Here is a 23234-nt window from a genome sequence, read left to right as displayed (position 1 = left end):
TTGACATGAGAAAAAAAAAATTTAATTCAGTAGGGCAGGTATTTCATTGGCTAGGCCAGAAAAGATCATGAAAAAGACACTGGATTTAAAATCACTGCCTAAAGGGACTGGTGGTGTCGCTAACTGGTAGAATGCGTGCTTATAGCATACGCAAATTCCTGGATTCAATTCTCAAGCACCAAAACACAATACAATGCAATGATAAAATAAATAAAAACAATCTGAGACCAGCTCTGCATAGATAGATGTCATCTTGAAATAAAATAAGGACAAATTTTTGGCATATTTTGAAATACAAGAGTTGGCATATAGCAATCATAAAATACTTTCAAGTTCGAAGGCAGGCAGGAGGTATAGCTCAGTAGTGGAATGTAGGGTTAGTATGTGCAATGCCCTGGGTTCAATCCCCAGCACCAACAAAAACAAAAACAAAAATCCCACTTTGAAAGCAGGAACAAGGTAAGCCTTAATGTTTACTGAGGTCCTGTTGTGACTTGGGTAGTGTTTTCAGGACTTTACATATATTATGTCATTTAATTTTCACAACAACCATGTGATAGAGATCATCCTTGTACAGATGAGGAAACTGATATTTTGAAAGGTTAAGTGACTGATCAAAAAAAATCCTGGAGGTCATATGACCAGGACATTGGCCACATTCCAAATATAGTGACAGAGTAACCAAAGCTGACAGCAAATAACTTCCTTCGATTTATTTGGTCCATTTCAATAATTTTTAATTTATATCAATCACAGTTTATAACACACAGTTTTTTTTTAAGAGACAGCATCTCACTGTGTTACCCAGGCTGGCCTCGATTGCCTGAACTGTATGTTGGTCAACAATCACATGTGCATGGGTAAGTAGTTTGGATATGATCAGATTGCTGACCAACATAGTCATTTTGCAAATGTGAGCGGATAGGGAGAGTTCTAAAAAGAAATCAACATGTACTATTGTCAAAACCCACTTTGCTATCTCCTTTCTTCTTTCTTTCTTTCTTTACTAGAGATTGAACACAGGGATACTTTACACTTAGCTACACCCCCAGCCCTTTTTTATTTCTTATTTTGAGACGGAGTTTCACCAAGTTGCTGAGGCTGTCCTCAAATTTAACAATCTTCCTGCCTTAGCCTCCTAAATCACTGGTATTACAGACCTGTGCCACCCACTTACTGTGTCTCTTTCGAACGCCTTCCCGAAGTTGATCTGATGACAACTTATTCCTTCTTAGCTTTGGATCAAAAGAAGGCAACTTCTAATTTTCTTGTCAGTTACAGGACCCTATAAGAAAATCTCCCTTCATTGTCTTACCAGCTATCTAAAAGAATATCTCAAAAAAATTAATTTCACAAAATATAAAGAGTAAATCATCACTACAAAGCAAACAATACTATGGTTTTGGATTGCAGTAAAAGTTTAAAAAGTCTTTGAAATCAATAAGAGCTTGCAGTGGGCCCTGGCCCTGCTGTTTACTGGCTGAATTGGCTTGAAAAAGTTACTAAACCTCTTTTAACTTCAGTCTTCTCATCTACATAATGGATTTATATCAGTACTGAGCTCATATGGTTGTTATAAGGAATCAAAGGAGCTATCTATATGTATTTTGGTAAACAAAGTGCCTAACTCAATAGTCACTCAGTAAAACTATCCTTTGAATAGAAAGAAATAGAGGCTTCATTAGGAGAGCGGAACTCTTCATCATCATGGATGGTGAAGGAGAATCAACTGTTTTGTTAAGCATATGTATTATTTTAGAGTATAAATATTATATATAGGTAATCCATATATAAGCAATACAATATGTACTGATTGGGGTTTTCTCTCCTTAATTTTCAGTGTGCACCTGGTTGGCCTACTGGTTTGGCAATTTGATATTTCTGTGAGTCCAGTAGCTGCTATAGTAACTGACATTTTCAATACCTCCGATGGTGGACGCTTTAAATTCCCAGACGGGGTACAAAACTGGCCAGCACTTTCAATCGTCGTAATAATAATCATGACAATAGGTGGCAACATCCTCGTTATCATGGCAGTTAGCATGGAAAAGAAACTGCACAATGCCACCAATTACTTCTTAATGTCCCTAGCCATTGCTGATATGCTAGTGGGACTACTTGTCATGCCACTGTCTCTGCTTGCAATCCTTTACGGTAAGTACGGTTCTATAGGTTTTTAATCTAATTAAAATTAGTTTCTTAATCTATTAGTTTTTAAATCTAATAGTGTAAATTTGTGTCAAGTAGCATAGTAAACACTGATATAGTAATTTATTTTACCTGTGGCATTTGGAAAATGAAGAGAAAGGCAAATTGCCTGACAGAAGGAATCGATTGTGTGTCTTTAGATTTATTAAATCAGTAGTAGAGTCTCCAAAAAACAAAATAGACATTTTATAACATGGTAAAATTATACATAGATGCTCTATTCTTCAATGTCATTTGTAAATATGAATGTGTATTTGCCTTACAATGTACACAGTGGGGCAGTGACAAATATCCTCCACACCTGTGCTTTGGACAGTACCCAAACTGTAAGTACCATCTTCAATAAAAAAAAAGAAAAGAAAAACAAGCTCATCTTTTAAAAATATACTTTAAGTAATCTTTTTTTTTTTTTTTTTTGGCAGTGCTGGAGCTAGAACTGAGGGCCTGGGGTCTGCTAAGCAAGTGTTCTACCACTGAGCTTCCCTGTAGATCTGAGTGATCTTTTTAAGTGTAGACAGACCAAATGGTTATTTAACAATAGTTGTTATTCTTCTTCATGAGGTCTATAATTCATGTTTGTACAAACAGACAGGGGTAACAAACTTATTTACTAAGTATATAGGTATAAGTTCACATCATCACCATAAAGATTCAGGCATTGGGTATTTAGTGTGTTGATTGTAGAGAGGTTTCAAATTTTTCTTTTGATTCTTCTGCTCTTTGTTGTGTTCATTTAAACCTAAGTTTTGTTCTTTGGCTAACATTTATTTTTGATACTGCACCCAAGGGCATTGTACCACTGAACTACCTTCCCAGTCTTTTCTTATTTTTTATTTTGAAACAGGATCTTGCTAAGTTGCCCAGGCTGGCCTCAAACTTGTGATCCTCCCTGTGGGATTACAGGTGTGCACCACCAATATTAGCTTGGCTAATATTGACAATAAACAATCAAAATTACATACAATCTACAAGTGTTTTTTAAATGAAAAAAATATATTTTTAAAGATAGGATCTTGCTCTGTTGTCTAGACTGGCCTTGAATCCCTTGGCTCAAGGGATCCTGCTTCTGCCTCAGCCTCCTCTGTAGCTGGGACCCTAGGAGCACACCACTGTGCTCAGTTCTCTATAAATATCTTTACTAAAACGTTGGAGAGCCCAGTATGAATTTAATTGCTGATATGTTCATCTTCCAATGGAGTAAAACAGACTTCCAGTTCCCTGGAGTTTCTAAAGGAACTAGAGTAGAAAGAATATTATTGAAAGTTCTCCAATCCTAAAAAGGAAGTTCAGTGGACCTAGAAAATCATCTTTTGTGAAACTTAAAGTTGAATTAGCTTGCTCTAAATACAAAGAATATAGAGCGGAAATGCATTTTCTTAATAGGTATTTTATAAAGTAATTCTTGGAAAATAGGCTTTTCTTATCTTTACTATTTCAATAATGCATTATCTTCAAAGCATCACTGTTTGACCTGCTCAGTGGGCATTTTTTCCACTCTATAGCTCCAAAATTAAGTGAGAAAAGGTGATGGGAATGAAGCAAAACTGTTGATTTAAAAGGTAGACTTTGTCCTATGGTGTCTGTTCCATTTTGCAAATTTCTCCCTTAAAAAAATATGTGGAAAGCCAAATAATGACATTAACCCAAATCCAAATCTCATAACACATCTACCTGCTGCCCCCCCACCCCACCCCTCCAAAAGCCATAAAGAACAGCAAGAACAAATAAAAGTACATAGCGCCACCACCAAGTTTGGAGAACTATCCAATTTTTAATTATCCTTAAGAACAAAAACAGGCAAGAAATCACACTGAGCTACATTTTGTGTCCTACTGCAGGCTATTGTATAGGGGAGGACCATTCCAGGAAAAACTGGGTGACAGAGGCTAAAGGAAAGCTACTGGGAAGTCTAAGGTTGATATAAAATCACTGTTATAAAGTCTGTTCCTAACTGTCCATGACCCACCTGATAGAAAACAGGGACTTCCCCCAACTCGGGCCTCTCTCAGCAGGAAGCAGCTTGGAGATGTTAGTTGCCCATTTTTCTATGGAAAGGGAACGTAGAAACTCACAGTGAGGAAATGTGACAGTGTCTGCTTCATGCTTTGAATATAGCTCTAACTGCTCTGCCACTGGGACTTATTCTTTTTTTTTTATTATTGTAAACAAATGGGATACCTGTTGTTTCTCTGTTTGTACATGGAGTCAAGGCATACCATTTGTGTAATCATAAATTTACATAGGGGAATGTTGTTTGATTCATTCTGTTATTTTTTTCCCTTCCTCCCACCCCTCCCACCCCTCTTTTCCCTCTATACAGTCCTTCCTTCCTCCATTCTTACCACCCTCCTTATCCCTAACCCTAAACATAACCCTAACCCTAACGCTAACCCCTCCCACCCCCCATTATATGTCCTCATCCACTTATCAGCGAGATCATTCGTCCTTTGGTTTTTTGAGATTGGCTCATCTCACTTAGCATGATATTCTCCAATTTCATCCATTTACCTGCAAATGCCATAATTTTATCATTCTTCATGGTGGAGTAATATTCCATTGTACATATATATGCCACAGTTTCTTTATCCATTCATCAATTGAAGGGCATCTAGGTTGGTTCCACAATCTGGCTATGGTGAATTGAGCAGCTATGAACATTGATGTGGCTGTATCTCTGTAGTATGCTGATTTTAAGTCCTTTGGGTATAGGCCGAGGAGTGGGAGAGCTGGGTCAAATGGTGGTTCCATTCCAAGCTTTCTGAGGAATCTCCACACTGCTTTCCAGAGTGGCTGCACTAATTTGCAGCCCCACCAGCAATGTATGAGTGTACCTTTTTCCCCACATTCTCTCCAACACCTGTTGTTGCTCGTATTCTTGATAATCGCCATTCTAATTGGGGTGAGATGGAATCTTAGGGTAGTTTTGATTCTTAAAATGAACATGTTCCTTCCTCTTCCTCTCTCCCTGCTCCTCCCTAATCTCGCCCCCTCCCTAATCTCATGGGAAACAGAATTACCTTTCTTCCCCATCCTAGGAAGAGTTATCTCTCCTGAGGTCACACCCACCAGAGGAAATAAGTGATTCAGACTTGGGGATGACTGAGAAGATCTCAAAAATTACTATCTCCCAAATTAACAACAGAGAACTCAGGGAGTGTAGCCTTTGAATCACCTCTTTAAAAATCCCCTATTCCCCCTGATGGGCAGAATCACAGCCTTTAGAACAGGAGTCCCCTGTGTCCCTGTGTTTCTCTCTCTCTCTCTCTCTCTTTTTTTTTTTTGGTACCAGGGATTGAACTCAGGGGCACTCAACCACTGAGCCACATCCCCAGCCCTATTTTGTATTTTATTTAGAGACAGGGTCTCACTGAGTTGCTTAGCACCTCACTTTTGCTGAGGCTGGATTTGAACTCAAGATCCTCCTGCCTCAGCCTCCAGAGCTGCTGGGATTACAGCCTGTGCCACTGCACCTGGCCCCCTGTGTTTCTCTTTTGCTAGCAAAGCAATAAAACTTTTTTCCTTTTTCTAAAGAAAGAGAAAGAAAGATAAAAAGAAAGTCTGTTCTAGATATGAAACTACTGAAAAGTTTCTCTCAAATATAAGACTTTAAGTAAGGGACTTTGAAGTGTCCATAAATCTTAAGACAGCAGTCTTGAAATTTTCTTTTTATGTTTCAAAACAAAAAAATATCAGCATGTGAGGACTCATCACCTCTCCCACTATGGTCTCTCACTCTCAAAGCCCTCCGGTAAACAAACCACACTTTGATAACTTGAGAGAAAAAGATGTTCTTTTAGCTTGAAATCTAGGAAACTACCCACAAGCTACCAGCCATCTTCAAAGAAGTTCGAAGATACAACCAATCTCCATCTATACTATAGTTTCTATTTTTAAAAAAGAAATTAGAATATGGGAAACAAATGAAGACATTTGATGAAAATGTCTACTAATAAAGAATTGTCAAGCAAAAGGAAACTATAAGATACTTCAAATGAACATGTTAAGGTATTAGAAAGTACCTTAAAGTAGTAAGCCCGAAAACTAAAAATAGAATTAATTTTCTAATTTAAAAAAGTTGAAGTTAAATAATGCCATAAGAAAATCTGACAAACCAAGAAATAGAATTAATTGATAAGAAAGCATTGGTAGAAGGTAATTAAACATGATATAAATACAAAGTTAATCACTGGAAACAAAATACAAACCTTCCTAAATACCCAAAGAAACATAATTAATAGTGAGTCAAAACCAATCAACTAGAGAAAGGAACAGAAGAAAATAAAACAATGCATTTTACATTGTAAAATGATATAATATGATAAAGTTGAAATCAAACTTATCATTAATGACAACAAATAAACTTGAATGAACTTAGCACACTATTAAAAAGAGCATATTTTCAATTTGGCTTAAAAAGAAAGACCCAACCATATTCATTTCACAAAAGAAACCCTTAAGGTGGGTGCAGTGGCACACTCCTCTAATCCCATGGCTCAGGAGGCTGAGGCAGGAGGATCGCGAGTTCAAAGCCAGCCTCAGCAAAAGTGAGGCCCTGAGCAATTCAACTTAGTGAGGTGCTAAGCAACTCAGTGAGACCCTGTCTCTAAATAAAATATAAAAAGGACTGGGGATGTTGCTCAGTGGTTGAGTGCCCCTGAGTTCAATCCTTGCTACCAAAAAAAGAAAGAGAAAGAAAGAGGGAAAGAAACCCTTAAAATGCAGTAATTCGTAACAGCTAAAAATAAAAGGATAGGTAAAAGTGTGCCAGTAAAATGGTAACAAGAAAACAGAAACTGTAATATTCGTGTCTGACAAAGTAGATTTCAAATGATAAAAGCAACAAGAATGAAAAAGGATGCCTATTAATAATAAAAGCCACAATAATACCAAATATAGAGTAGTTAAGAATATCTATGCATTTATCAGGGACAGTGGCCCATTTTGTAATCCCAGTGACTGGGAAGGCTGAGGCAAGAGGTTTGCAAGTTGGAGGCCAGCCTCAGCAATTTAGTGAGACAAGGTCTCAAAAAATAACAAGGACTGGGGATATAGTTCAGTGGCAGAGCACCCCTGGGTTCAACCTCCAGTACAAAATAAAAGAATTATCTATGCATTCAAGAACACATCAGTAGTCTTTATAAAGCAAACATTCAAAGGTGGAAGGATACGGTTAGAGACACATTAAAATAATGGGAGATTTTAGATATCATAGTACAAGAAAGATTGGATGACTACAAAATAAAATCTACAAAAGGAACTAAAAGAAAGGCAAAGAAGACAGAAAAAGGGAAAAAGGAAAAAGAGATAATAAGTTATTAGGTACAGAATAGAAGAACAATAGATCTAATTAGTAAACCAAATCTGTTTTTTTTTAATAAGATTTTAACAAAATGGAAAATCTCTAACCAATTTAAACAAGGAAAAATGAAGTATCGTAAATATATAAAAGAAGAAATGACAGGGAACAACTATTGAAGTAAAATTAATTTTTAAAATCATGAAATTACTTTGTAGGTTTATATTCATATCAATTGAAAACAAAACCATAGATAATTTCTCAGGGAAGTTCAGTTTAACAAAATTGACTCCTTTAGATATGGAAAGAAACAGAAGAATGTCAGCAGAAGAAATAAAGTTATCAAGGATAAAACTACTAAAACTAATTCAATAAGATAACAGGGTGCAACATTATCATGCAAAAGTCAGTAACATTAATATGCAAAAATAACCAGTTAAAGAAAACCACATTTAAAATAGCAAGAAAAGAGCTGGGGTGTAGCTCAATGCTAGAGTGCTTCCCTAGCATGTTCAAGACCCTGGTTTAGATCTCAGCATTGCAAAAATAGAAGATAAAATAGATTAGAAAATAAAATAGAATGAAAGAGACTACAAGGAAAAAAATGTATAAAACTCATCCAAGAAAAATATTAAAACACATCTAAAAGAGATAGTAAGAAATTGAGCTTGGAGCAGTGGCGCATGCTTGTAATCCCAGCGGATCCCGAGGCTGAGGCAAGAGGATCGCAAGTTCAAAGCCAGCCTCAGTGAAAGTGAGGTGCTAAGCAACTCAGTGAGACCCTGTCTCTAAATTTAAAAAATCAAAAAATAAGACTGGCAATGTGACTCAGTGGTCGAGTGCCCCTGAGTTCAATCTCTGGTACCTCCCCCCGCAAAAAAAAAAAAAAGAGATAGTAAAAGATTGATATCTTTGACATAGCAATAATAACAATAAAAACAATAATACATGGCAAAACTAACAATAGCAAAGTTCAAAAACAAACTCACAGAAAATATTTGCTACATATATCATAAAGGGCTAATACCCTTTATATATAAAGAATTCTTTAAAATTGAGAGGAAAATCCAACACTCAATAGAAAAAAATGAGCTAAAACTCTGAGTAGGTATATTCATGATCTTTAAACTGTATTTTATATTCTTAAAAACATTTGTGACTATTAGAATATATACACACATTTATATATTTAATCTGTAAGTAGAAGCAAATGTGTTTAATTTCAGTAATTAGAAAGGAAATGCAAAATAAATGACACTGTGATACCCATTTTTAACCTACTAAATTGGTAAAGTTTGAAAAGCTTAATATCACACTATGTCAAAGCTGTTGGGACATGGGTACTGCCATATTGCTGGTGGTAATGTCAATTGGTGCCACTATTATGAAGTTTAATTAGGCAATGCTGAATAAAACTACATATGCATTTTAACCCAGCAAGCTAACTTATATAAATTTACTCTGGATAACAAACCTCTGATAATATCAAACTCTATAGAGTAATTCATATGAGCGTTGTAATTGCAAAATATTTGAAACAACCCATGTTCCATACATAGGAGATTACTTAAAGTTATGCATTGATTAATGATGGAGACTCATTCTGAGTAATGAGACACTGGAGAGATTTCATCATGGAAACATCATAGCATATACTTATACAAACGAAGATGGCCATATGTCACTAGGCTATACAGTCTTAGGAGACCTCCGTTATATATGTGGTCCATCTTGATCCATATGTCATTATGTGCCATATGACTGTATATTCCAGAATATATGTAATGGAGTACCATGAAACTTTGAAAGAATAAGGAAATTCTCTATTAACTGACACAGATTGTTAACAGAATCAAAAGAACCTAACCCTATTTGATATTAATAACATAACTACTGAAATGAACAGTACAAAAAAACCTAATCCAAATAACTTTAAAATACAATATTCATATTGTATACACTCAGTTTAAAGATAAAGAAAACTGAAAATAAACTCTAAATACTGTTTGATTTTATCAGTGGTATACAATAGAAATTCTGAAATGATTATTTGTGTGATCTAGAATTATAGTATGCAAACATATTAACAATGAAAGAAGCCAGGTGTGTCTCTGTTGCATAAGGGAGTTAGAAATTTGAAAGGGGGAAAGGAAATAATGGGCTACATAGTATTGATGATAATAGATGATAGATAAATATACATATGTGTGTGTAGATGTATGCATACTTTGAATTATTTCCTAGCTCTTTCCACTGTGGGGCATAGAACAACGTTACATAAATAGAATGAGCACAAACAGAAACAGGGACTCCTTGAAGAAAAGGTTAATTCCAGAAATGGGGCAGGAAGACTATAACATCAGACTAGAACATCTTTTGAGCTAAAAAGTAAGGAAGTACTCACAGAGTAACAGGAACATTTCAGAAAGACACAGGATCTAACTTAGCAGTACCCCTACAAATCTGGGAATGTTCAAGATTAAGGTTGATAATGTAAGCTCTAATGCCAACAAAAACAGAGTTAAGTGTGCTGAAGACTGTCTCTTCTGGGGTATTTAATCAGTAACTCTGGAAAAAATCAAAACAACTACTAGAACTAAAACAAAATAGCAAAGAGGGAGAGAAATAAAAATTTAGAGAAATAACTTATATGGTAATGAGGTTTCCATTTTTTCTCCCTCTTTTTTCCAGTAGCCTTCCGGGGAGGGCAGGACTGTCACATGGCTGGCTGTTCAGGAGTGGCTGAAACTCTTAGAGAAATTCAGTCTTTCTGGACCGAGTTAACAAAGGGGCCTCTGTAGTCTCCCTGATGTAGGGGAAATGGCTCTTTTTCCTCCATTTTTTTTTTCTTTGGACCGAGGGAAGACTCTAGTCAAAGAGCTATGCTTTGGTAGCACATGTACAAATATTTGAAAACAAACAAACAAACGAAAACCTGATACCTTACTTTTTGGCCAGTGGACCAGGAAAGGAGGCCTTTGTGGGCCAAAAATTATGGGAGGGAATCCTGTGGAGTAGAAAGCTGAAGAAAGGTTTCCTTAATTCTGTGTAAGAACCTAAATAGGTACCAGTGTCAATTCTGACATACATAAACAAAACAGACCCCAAGAAAGCATAGAAACACTTCACAAAATTAAATATATTTGAACAATCATTCAAGTCTCAGACCATGCCTTCATTGGCATGACAGTCTCAAGCAGCACAGCCAAGGTTAGGAAAATAGATAGGACGGTGAATCCCCTGTCCATACAGGCAAGACTGAACTTTCATTTGAAACCTACCTGGATTCATTGCCAACTAAAACAAGCAATTTAACAAAATCACTATCCTTGGAAGGATTTTAACAGGACCTAACATCTATAAACTATTCTAAAATTGCTTGACATAAAAAATATTCAGGAAATGTGAAAAAATACTTAAAGGAAATAACTATCAACAGATCGCAAACTCAAATTACCAAGATATTGGAATAATCAGACGAAAACTTTCAAGCAGCTACTGTAACAATATTCCATGTAGTAATTAATAGAAATTAACAGAAATATGCAAGTTCTCAATAGCAAAACAGAAGAAAATATAAAAAAATTGAAAAGTTTAAGACAGCAAAATGTGTTCACAGATAACTAGAACAACTAATAAGTGAGGTTAGCTTGCCTAAACTCATACCTTAGCATACAATGCTCATATACACAAATTGTGTTTCTATAAACTAGCAAAGGAAATTGGAAGCAAAATTAAAGAGTACTATTTTAATATAATCAAAGTCCATGCAAAACTTAGGTGTGAATCTTCCAAAATATGTGATGGAATTATACACTGAAAACTCCAAAACCCTGAAGAAATCAACTAAAGAAGGTCCAAATAAACGGAGAGATATACCCTGATCGTGAATTGGAAAAAAAATCAATATTCTTAAGATATCAATTCTCCCTCAAATGATCTGTAGATTCAACACAGTTTCAATAAAAATACTAGCACTATTTTGTAGAAAGCAAGCTAATTTAAAATTTATGTGGGAAGGCACAGGAACTATAATAATCAAAACAATTTTGAAAAAAACAAATTTGGGGAATTTATAATACTTCCTTTGAGGACATACAGTCAAGCTACAGTAATCAAAAATAATGGTATTTTGGAAAGGCAAATGCATATAGGAATGGATCAGAATAGAAGATCCAGAACTGATAAATATGGCAAAGTCATTTCAATGGTGAAAGTAGTCTTTTCAACAGATGTTGCTTAAAATATTGGACAATCATATGTAAAAAATGAATCTCAATCCGTATTCCACACCTTAAAAATTAACTCAAAATGGAATATAGAGGTGAATGTGAAATACAAACTACTAAACTTCTAGAAGAAAACATAGGGTAAAATCTTTATGATATCAGATTGGGCTAATAGTTCTTAGCTAAGTCTCCACAAAACATGAGCCATGAAAATAATGGCTAAATTGGACTTCATCAAAATCAAAAGCTTTTGCTCCTTGAATTACATTTGAGTCAATGAAAGGGAAACCACAGAATGGTACAGACTACTCAATGATAACATTTCTAATGAGGATTTGTATCTAGAATAGATAAAGGACTCTCAAAACTCAAGAAAAATAAACTCCTAATAAAAAATAAGCAAGAGATCTGAACAGACACTTCACTAAGAAGGATTTGTAGATATCAAATAAAAATAAAATGTCAAAGAAAGCATTTATAGTCATTAACCAAAAAGATAGCAAATCATACATTATTTAAGAAAAAATCATTACTGGCCCCAAGTTTATTTTCATAAAAAATTGAATGCAACCTCAAACTACTTCTTACTTTTACATGATATTTCGTTATATGTATTTTTATTCACAGAATCCGTGCATTTCAACTCACAATGAACTCTTAAAACTTGAAGACACTGAATTTGTAATATTTGTCCTGTCATTGTTCAAATAATTTCTGGCTTTCATATCACATCCTGTTATCCTGTCATTGTGTGTATACTTGAGCTATCATGCTTAATGTGTTGTTTTCCATCATTTTAAAGAAATTAGAATATATACCCAATATATGTTTATGTGAATTTATTATAAAAAGGTTTGTTATTCAGCTCATTGACACTCTCTAGAAGCAATTCTTTATGCAAGTTGCAGAGCATATAATTAAGTGTATGGAGCCTTACAGGAAGCTACAATAATCACATATAATATTTGTTGAGTATATCCTATATGCCAGGTACTGTTTTACATGTATGAAATCATTTAATTCTGACAAACCATTAAGATTTAGATTCTGTTGTCATCCTTAGTTTATACATGATAGAACAGAGGAATGAAGTTATTAATTCATAGAAGGTCACATAGTTAGGATATTGTAGAGCAGAGATTTATTGAACACCTCCTGTATACCAAGCACACTTCCTGGTACTGTGGTTGGCATATGAAATAGTAACAATAAATTCCTGGCCTCATGAGGCTTACATAGTGGCTCTGACTTGCTCAACATCACATGAAGAGACCAGCAGATAGGAGAATTAGGATTTGAACCTGGATCTAGCTGATTCTAACACTCATCATTTGTATTTTTATTATATCATTTTGATACTCATGGTTTACTTTTAAAAAGTCAGGAAAGGGACTGGGAGTATAGCTCAGTGGGTGAGCAGTTGCTAGATATGCACCAGGATCTTAGCACTGCCAAAAAATGGGGGGGGGGGGGGTCGGTTATTGGGAGCATAAAGGACATGGATGGAAGCTAAATTGGAAGAAAATTCGAAGTCAAGTTGTACCCCAGAATGCCAAGAAGGTAAGTCCGATGGTTTAAAAATCGGCCTCCAGGTATTGACAGAAATGAAAGTAGTCTTGGTGTCTAAGGCCTTGGGGTGTCTTTAAGGTATTTAGTTCACAGTATGCTTCAAAATATTTATCCTTGTAATCATATGAAGAATTTTTTTTTCAGTTGTATACTTTAATGATGACCTTAGGTCTCTACTTTTAAAATATTACTATTGCTATAATTGCTAAGCTATTATTATACTCTTATTCCTCCCTCAAAACTACCACTCACTTAAAACTTCTGGGAAGATATATTATGGTAATAACTCTACTTTCATAATGAAAGGGAACTTCTTGTAAAGAGGTGAGGACCATTAAATTGAAGAGATGCCAGACTGAGACCTGGGAATGGGTACATAATGGCATCAACAAATTCTTTTTTTTTTTTTGGTATCAGGGATTGAATCCATGGGCACTTAACCACTGAACTACATACATCCCCAGCCTTTTTTATATTTTATTTAGAGACAGGGTCTCGCTGAGGTGCTTAAGGCCTCTCTAAGTTGCTGAAGCTGGCTTTGAACTTGAGATCTTCCTGTCTCAGTGTCCTGAGCCGCTGGAATTACAGGCATGCACAACCGTGCCCAGCTATGCTTATGATTCTTAATTTTTAAAAATCTCATATTCCATGTGGAGGGAAAAGAGATGAGGTAGTTATAAATTGGCCTGATAATATATTGTAGTACTAGTATTCAAGAAGATTTTAGTAGTAGTAATAGTAATAGTCATACTATTCTGTAGTGGTGACAGGGTAGGCTCATCTGGTCACAACAATGGAAATAGTGGAACCTAGGTGTAGGATTCAATGCTTTCCCCCTAAGATTAAGAATAATATCATTAAATAGAAGTGAGAAATACTGGTTTGTTATTGTACAATAGGTTGATTATAGATTTCAAAAAACTAGAGGAAAGAATTTTTAATGTTTTCACCTTAAAGAACTGATACCTGCCAGATGTGGTGCCACATGCCTGTAATCCCAGCTACTCAAGAGGCTGAAGCAGGAGAATCTCAAGTTCCAGAACATCCTTGGAGACCCAGCAAGACTCTGTCAGAAAGATAAAACAAAAGAGCTGGGGATATAGCTCAGTGATAGAGTACCCTGAGTTCAACCCCAAATATGACAAAAAAAGGTGATACATGTTTGAAGAGATAAATGTGTTTAATCTGACTGAAACATTATACAATGCATACATGTATAAATATCACATGACACCCCATATACAGTTTTTGTATTTTTATATATTAGTTTAAATAAATTTAATTTAGCTTAAATGTAATTATGTTATATGAATCATATGCAAAGAAAGCCTTTCAAAAATAAAGAAAAAAGAATAAACTAAGGGTATCTGCTCTTACCACTTGTTACATAGTACTGCTTAGAAAGTTCTAGCTATTGTAATAAGGCCAAGAAGAAAGGCATATAGATGGATAAGGAAGAAGTGACTATTCCTATGGGCAGATGAAGATTATCTTTGTAGAAAATCCTAAAGAATCTATTTAAAAAAAGATAAAATAAAAATCCTAGAACTAAGTGAGTTCCACCGAGGTCACAAGATACAAGAACACAATGAAATCAATCACATTTTTATAGTAACAGTGATTATATGGAAACAAAAGTTAAAGTTCAGTATCATTTACTGTCATTCAGAGGAAAATACTCAGGTCTGAATGTGAAAAAAATACATACAGAATGTGTATAGTTAATATTTTAAAATGCTGATGAAAGAAGTCAAAGACCTAAATAAATCAAGAGACATAATCTGTTCATGGATTGGAAAACTCAACATAGTAAACATGTCACTTCATCCTATATTAGTTTGATAGAGCTGCTCTAACAAAATACCACAAACTAGGTGTCTTAAAAAATATATTTATTTTCTCACAGTTCTGGAGACAAAAATGATGCTGAAGTATAATTCATTGGATAAACAAACGATGCCAAAGAAACTGATCATCTATAGGCAAAAAATTAAATAAATAAAAGAAACCTTGATCTAAACCCTATGCTTCATACAAAAATGAACACAAAATGGCCACAGATAATATAAAACTATAAAACTTTAGGTAAAAACTATAGAAATACTTGCAGATTTAAGGGCTAGGCAGAGTTCTTAGATTTGACCACAATAGCACAATCCATTATTTAAAAAAAAATGTATAAATTGGACCTAATGAAAATTAAGATTTTTTGCTGTCCTAACCAACCCTTTAAGAAAACAATCTACAGAGAAGGAGAAATATTTGTAAACCATGTAGCCAACAAAAGAACAGTGTGTTAGTTTCCTATGGCTGTTGGAAGAAATTATTACGAGGTTAGTAATTTAAAAATTTATTTTCTCATAGTTCAGGGGCCAAAAGTCTGAAATTAGTACGGCTAGGCTGAAATCAAGTTGACTGAAAGGTCATGCTTCCTCCAGAGACTCTAGGGAAACATGCTTTTTCCCAGTTTCTGGTGGCTGCCAGTATTTCTTGGTTTGTAACCACATGTCTCTACTCTCTACCTCTGAGATCACATTGCCTTCCTCTGAAATTGTGTGTGTCATGTTGGGAATTGAACCCATGCTAGGAAAGAATTCTACCACTGAGCAATATCTCCAACTCTTTTTATTTTTTATTTTGAGACAGGGCCTTGCTGAGTTGTGAGGGTCTTGCTAAGTTGCTGAGGCTGGCTTCGAGTTTGTGATTGTCCTTCTTCAGCCTCAGGAATCACTGAGATTACAAGCCTGTACTATGCGCCTGGCTGTTCCCTCTAATTTTGTGAGGTCCCTGCTAGTAATACATTTTAATGTTTAGACTCAATCTTCCCTATATTTATTTAAAATTAAAACATATATGTGTATAAATATGTATTGAGGTTATATATTTTAAATTTAACTGCATATAAAATTTAAAATATTAAATGAAGAAAACTGGTTGAAAAACTGAACCTAAACATAGATCTTGCATGGTTAAAATGATCCTTACCCTTGATTTTCTTCACTAAGTTTCAAAATTTAAGTCATACTTAATTTAATACAGGGTCCCAGTTTGTCAGTCTCAACTCCTTGAATTGTTTCTGTATTTTTAGTGCTTAGGAAGAAGTCATTGATGAATGAAATGGAGTCATGCTCTCTGGCACCTTGCTTACATTCTCTCTTGCACTTTATGGAGTAACAACTTCCTAGCGCACTTCAATGAGCATTAGAAATCAACACCTCGTTCTCTACCCATGGCTGTCCTCAACCTACCTATTGCCATCCACTCAGATTGAGTGGCAATCGGTTCAACACAATCATTCATTCATTCATTCATTCATCAGTTTTGACTACTCACTATACATCAGGTGCCTACTAGACAATATGATATAGCAAGAACAGAAAATAGATATGAGCCAGGCTTGGGACGCATGCCTATAATCCCAGTGACATGAAAGATGGAGACAGAAGAATTGCAGGTTCAAGGCCAGCCTCAGCAACTTAGCAAGACATTATCTCAAAATAAAAAAATAAAGATAGGACTGGGAATGTAGCTCAGTGGTAGAGCAAGCCTGGGTTCAATCCCCAGTACAAAAATAAATAAGGACACGATATTATGGAATTTACAATCTAGTTGGTGAAGTAGAGGCAGGACAGTAAGCAAAGATCTGGGTGGCACACTTACTTCATAAAGGCACATATACTTTGCTAATAAGGAGTGGGGGACAACTGGGAAAAATACTCTTCCCACAACAACAGGCAAAAAGAAAATTTTAGTTATTTAAATAATATACTTGCAGGTCTACATAGCTTTGCAGGTTTAAACTGTGAATCATTATTTTTTTAATTACAAATTTCTGTGATTATGAAATAGATATCCTCCAAAAGAAAGAATCTTCAGCCAAGTTCCCACAGGTCAGCCCTCTTCTTGGATGATTTCACCTACCAATATTTGGGGTCCCCTGATAGGAGTATCCTTTAAAGTCATTGGATGAATTTATACAAGTACAGAGAGTTCAGTCTTGAATTTCTGATTCTCTATCCAGACATTATCATAATATTTGCCACTGGGCACTCATGATGCTTTAAGATGTATATATTTTATTTATCACAGTGGAATTATACCACTCCAGGTCCTCCCTCTGATAGCCATTATTTCTTTTCGGGTAGCATTGTCTTTGTAATTTATTTGCAAGAGCTCAACCAAACTAGGCACATTGGGGAAATAGGTTTCTCACTGCGCTACTAGAATTTAACTCATGAAATCACATGTCTGTGTACAAAAATAGATTCTAGGTTATTTAGTGAGGAAATGCATTATCTAGTTTAGTAATTTTTTTTAATACCAGGAATTGCACCCAGGGGCACGAACCACTGAGCCATATTCCCAGCCCTTTATATTTTTTTTCTTTTGAGATGGGGTCTCACTCATTCGCTGAGGCTGGCTTTGAACTTTTGATCCTCCTGTCCCAGCCTCCTGAGTCACTGGGATTACAGGCATGTGCTACTGCACTTGGCTAATTTTTCCTTATTTAAGGGAAGTACTTTCATAACTTGAAAACAACATAATTTATATACAGCCATTTTAATGAACTAAATTAAGGAAGCACCAATGTAATTCTTTTCACAATTTTTAAAATTCCTTATAGTTTTTTTGTTTATCTTTCTAAATTAGGGCTAGTAGTAATAATTACTTAAATTTGAATTCTTTGAGAAAGTAAGTGTATTAGGTTTAGTTGGTTTTTTTTCCACTCGAGTCAAGAAATCTATTAATCAGAAATAAGTCTAGTGGCTAAAATTCCTATAAAAGTTATTAAAGTGTCTGTGTTTACCAAGATATAGGATTGTCTATGTACAAGAAAATTAACCAACTGTTTAAGTACATTAATAGGAATTGAGAAGGATGTAAGGACTGGAAATGGAGAAAACTACTAGTTGTTGACTTGTAACTCTATAAAGGCCTAGACTATAATCTCCTCATTTCATCTTCACATTCATAATATGTAGGCTTAATTGAGAACATGCTATTTCCCCAGGCATTCTGCAAAGGAGTTTGTGTGTGTTAACTCATGTACTCCTCATAAAATAATACCTATTAATATTTTTTATATTGAAAAAATGAAGAAACTAATATTTAGGGAAGTTAAGTAATGTGCCCAAGACTTCAGAACTTGGCAGAGGCACAACTAATTTTTAAACACAGATCCAACAAATTCCAAAGTCCTTGTTCTTTATCATTGTTTCATGCGATATGTCACTTAGAGCATTATTTTAATGAATATTAAAACATGGAACCTCTAAATTAGCCACAGCCCCTCCTAATAAAAAATTACTACTTGTTTCATATACATATGACTATATATATGTATACACACATATATATATACACACATGTATATATATGTATATGTAGATAGATAACTTTGGCAGTTAATTATTACATTAAAATATAATATATGCTTACTTGGGAAAGTGGCTTTGGGAATAATTATCAAAAGTAGAGATCTATTCTCATTATTTTTCAGTGTCGTTCCTGGGCATTTTTAGGAATTACATCAAAAGTCATTGAGTGGAGTCTAAATTGTCTTAACTGTTCTGAAAACATATGTAGTTCATTAAAACAAAACATGGTAAATAGAATCCCCTTGACTTATTTGACTTGATTAACAAATGACAGAAGACAATCTTCTCTTATGTTATATGTCTCTAAAATTTGTCTATCTAGAGTTCATTCTCTGAATGAAACATTGTTCTTATTTGTATAAAGGTAGTACCACATTTCTAGATAAGTGATACAGCAAGCTGCTTTAGGACATTGGTGGTTGTTCATCTGAATGAGATCAGCAAGTTGTTGCCTTTTGGCTGACTTCTGCCTACAAATGATTTTTGTTTTGGCTTAGCCAACAATTTTTAAACTTTGTAATTTGAATCTCTTTTAATAGTGTGTGGGTTCCAATTTTGCTGTGTTTTCTACCACTCACCATCTTCTCTTATCTAGCTGTCTTACTCATTGATATTATCTACCTAGCCTCTAAAAGCATTTGAGTTTATGAGAGGCCTCACAGATGTGAGCCCAAAAGAGACAAACTTGATATTGATCCCCTTCTAATCTCCATATGCCAACAAAGGTCTTCCAGCCCTATAGAAAATACACCAATCCCCCCATGTACTTGAGGAGTGATCTCACATGATTATGAATAAATTAATTTGTATCACACACTGTTGCAACTTTTCTGGGTTTTCATGGAGCATATATGTATCCACTATCACCTACTATCATTCACAGTATTTGCTGATCATACATCATATCCCATTGGGCATTCATCATCTCCCACTGGGCCTCCATCATCTCCCACTGGGCCTCCATCATGGGCGACTGGGTATCCATCATCATTGCTGGGCATCTGTTGAGTACCGCTATGTCTGTTGGGCATCCACAGTCTCCCACCAGGCATTGTGGTCTCTGCTGATACTCTGCCATTTCACCACCAGTGACTTCCATGAGAATGCTGCTAACAGGTCCAAGGTGCTGTCACCTGGTGCTGCCAAATCTACAGATCTTCAAGATACCACGGTGCTGCATTTTTCCTCAGTCTTTGTTGTACTCAGCAATGTTTCTTGCACAAATTAGAAAAATGTCCCCTATAACTAACTATAGCACACTTTGCTATCTAAAAGTTTTTAAAATTGTCCCTCTCCCTTCACAAAGTTTCTCTGTAAAACAGTTCTGTGTTTTTTTTTGTTGTTGTTGTTGTTTTTTTTTACTTTATCTCCTCAGGGATTACACATTGGGTGATCACTCTAGACTGATCTAGAGTTTATGTACTGAGGCCTTAATTCCCGTCCTTGGGCATTCAAACAAAACTTTCCCTCTGAAGGTCAATTGGAGGACCTTGTTAATCTTGTGTATTTGTATAACTAGCATTTAGCCCTTTATCTGGCCACTAATATTTTTGATAACTGAACAAAAGCATCCTTTCCTCTTGCAAATCAATTATGAAGTTGGATACTTTGGATTTCCCAACACCACACGTCTATACTTGAGAATAATAATTTTTTGGTTGAAATGCCTTCTCCTAATATCCTCTTTCCTTCTATCAACACACTTAACCATTTCACTACATACTCTTTAACCTACAGGGGAAAAATGTCATATCAGATGCTGTAGTTTTGGATGTTGAATATCCCCAAAGGTCTGTGTGTTAAGGCTTGGCTCCCAAGGTGCCCTATTGGTACTGTGAACCCTCGGGAAGAGGGGCTTTGTGGATGTGCCCCTGTGGGGGGATGATGGAAACTTGGCCTCTTTCTCTTTTATTTCCTGGTCATGAGATAAGCAGTTTGCTCTGCCACACACTTCCTGCCATTGCCATTGGAAACCCTACTAGAGCCCAACGTTTTAGAGAGATGGCAGTACATGGGGAAGCACTCTCAAGCTTCAGAGGTGGAAAAACTTGTGGGAAGGTAAATTTATCTGAAGAAAGACAGTGATTCCTCTGTCACTGTCTCTCAAATGATAAGTGAGAAGTTCTCTCTGTCTTTAGGTGGGCAAATGGAGGAGGAAAATAAAAAGACCTTCTGTTTGTATACTTGTTTTCCCCAATTTTTTAGGTAAACAGTTTTTGAAGGGACAGCGTTCCCCAACATTTCAATTCACTTCTACTTAAAGGCATTAGGCTAAAGAGGCAGATTTTGAGCTGACACATTCTGATTTTACTTCATTATTTGAGAACCATAGCTTTATTAAAAATGATTTCATTTAGTGCGGAATCAGACTCTGGTACCACCCCCTTAAAGACAAAGTTTAAAGGCCTACGCTTCAATGCCTCTGCTGCCGTGTGATCAGGAAAATAGAATTAAGGACCAAGTGGGGGATGTAATATATATTCAGTAATGGACAGATATTTCACCTTCCTGTGCTTCAGAATGCAAAAGCATGATAAATGATAAGATACAGAAAGAAGCAAATTAGAGTTCAATAAAATGAAAAACTGTATCTTTCACAGAGAGAAACTCTCCCATCACTAGAGTTATGCCAGGAACTTTTGAAATGGATAGGAGGTTGAACTAGATATTTTCTACTGCCTTAAAATTCTGTATTCTATAATTTACCTAGTTATGTGACTTAGAACAAGTTGCTTGGAGTCTGAAATCAGCATTATAAAGATAGATATACAATGACTTTGTAAAAGATTAGGAGATGAAAGGAAGAATTACTATTTCATATAATAGTGTTACATTTCATATGTGCATAATCAGTTTAGTTAGCTCTGGATGAAAAACCTACTCATTAATTATATGTTATTTTAATAACTCAGAAGACATTTTATCTTTTGTTACCATTAAAGTGAACATAAAGAAAATTTGCTTAGAATGAATGGACTTTATATCCATAATCCTTACTCTAAACATTCTAAGACAAATAAAAACAGTCCTTAAGCCTTAATTTTCAAAGGGCAATAATTCAATCTTGAAAGTTGTCCTTCCTTACACTAAATGAGACCTCTTACAACTACAAATCTTAATTCCACATTTATCTGTATAAACTCCTAAGTTAGTGCTTTAACTGTGGTTTGGGGGGGATCCTTAGACCATCAAAAGTTTTCTTTCTTTTACTCTTTAGTCAAATTTCTATATTCACTGAGTGTTGAAATGTATTTTGGGTTTTGAATAAAGCATCAAAATTCTAAAATGTGGCTAGGTGTGTAACTCTGTGGTAAAAGTCCTACACTAGCATTGTGCAAGGCCCTGAGTTTTGGTACCCAGCACTACAAAAAGAAAAAATATCCTAAAACTTTGCTGTCTAATTTTTCTGCATTCATCCGGGCATGGTGTGCACACCCATAATCCCAGGGACTCTGTAGGCTGAGAGAGGAGGATCACAAGTTGAAGACCAACCTTAAACAACTTAGTGAGACTCTGTCTTAAAATAAAAAGGGCTGGGAATGTAACACAGTGGTAAAATGTCCTTAGGTTCAATCCCCAGTACCATAAACAAACAAACAAACAACAAATAAATACATTTCTGCATTCAAAAAATCGCAGAGACAAGTCATTCATCCAAAGTTCACCAAACACTAAGTCCCCAAAATCCAACTTAATGAATTCGGTTTTTCCATGATCTGAGTGCCTGATCATCAACAAGACAATGAAAGGTTAAATGAGTTTTTTTTTTTTTTTTTCTTCCAGTTTTACTCACTGAGAAATATTTAATAAATAGGGTAGTAAAGATAGAATAATTATCAGCTCTATTTATCTCTATTCTTATTCTTCATTACATGTGATTGGATATTTGGAGTCTTTATGGAAATGTATACAGTTGCAAATCAGCCAAGGCATTGTAGATTCCATATTGCTCTTCTCAAAGTAATTGTAGGATCACAGAAAACTGAATTTTGATCTTATTCAGAAAGGAGCAGAAAAAAGTTTTCTGATTAGTATTTTTAGTACACATGGGAGAGCCAGGTCAAGCTATCTTTTATAGAGTAGGAGCTTTCCTTATTCTAGATTAAGATCATTTTTAGAACCCCAAAAGAATTACAGAGGCTGATAAAAGCCATACTTTCTGTTTTAAATTCAGTAGAAAAAAAAACTTTTAAAGGGCAACTAAAGTAAAGGCATTCAGCATTAATTAGCATTTTGTTTTTCTGTTAGCTTAAGCCCATCTCATACACTTTCAGCTTAATATCCCCTTCACAGTTATAGGGAGAAGGAATATGCATGGATTTTTTGTTCTACTAACAAGTACAGTGGAAGAAGAGGAATATGTGCTATTGAACTGATAGCTATAGCTAACTTTCATGTGTTTAATTTCAAATGAAAAAATGTATTCAAAATGTAATATAAATAATGAAAAATAAATTTCTTGTGTTCTTTGAAGTGTCTCTCCTGATGGGAGAAATGGAAGTCTACAATTTCCAATTCCTCAAAAACCTGATTACAATCTTTGTGAATACATGA

General features: G+C 35.2%; 1 protein-coding gene and 1 long non-coding RNA gene across 4 annotated transcripts in view; one reads left to right on the top strand and one right to left on the bottom strand.

Moving 5' to 3' along the window:
* The window catches only part of LOC306651733, a 495681-nt gene that overhangs the window by 347238 nt on the left and 125209 nt on the right, over window positions 1-23234 (bottom strand). The window lies entirely within an intron of this gene.
* HTR2C (5-hydroxytryptamine receptor 2C) overlaps window positions 1-23234 on the top strand; it is a 247128-nt gene that overhangs the window by 130413 nt on the left and 93481 nt on the right. For both annotated transcript variants that reach the window (XM_079124478.1, XM_079124479.1), the window contains exon 4: window positions 1841-2154. In XM_079124478.1, coding sequence (XP_078980604.1) covers window positions 1841-2154 — 314 coding nt within the window. The remainder of the gene's footprint in view (window positions 1-1840; window positions 2155-23234) is intronic.

This window comes from Sciurus vulgaris (genome assembly GCF_902686455.1).
Source record: "Sciurus vulgaris genome assembly, chromosome: X".
Classification (NCBI taxonomy): Eukaryota; Metazoa; Chordata; class Mammalia; order Rodentia; family Sciuridae; genus Sciurus; species Sciurus vulgaris.
This window is presented reverse-complemented; position numbering and strand designations above follow the sequence as displayed.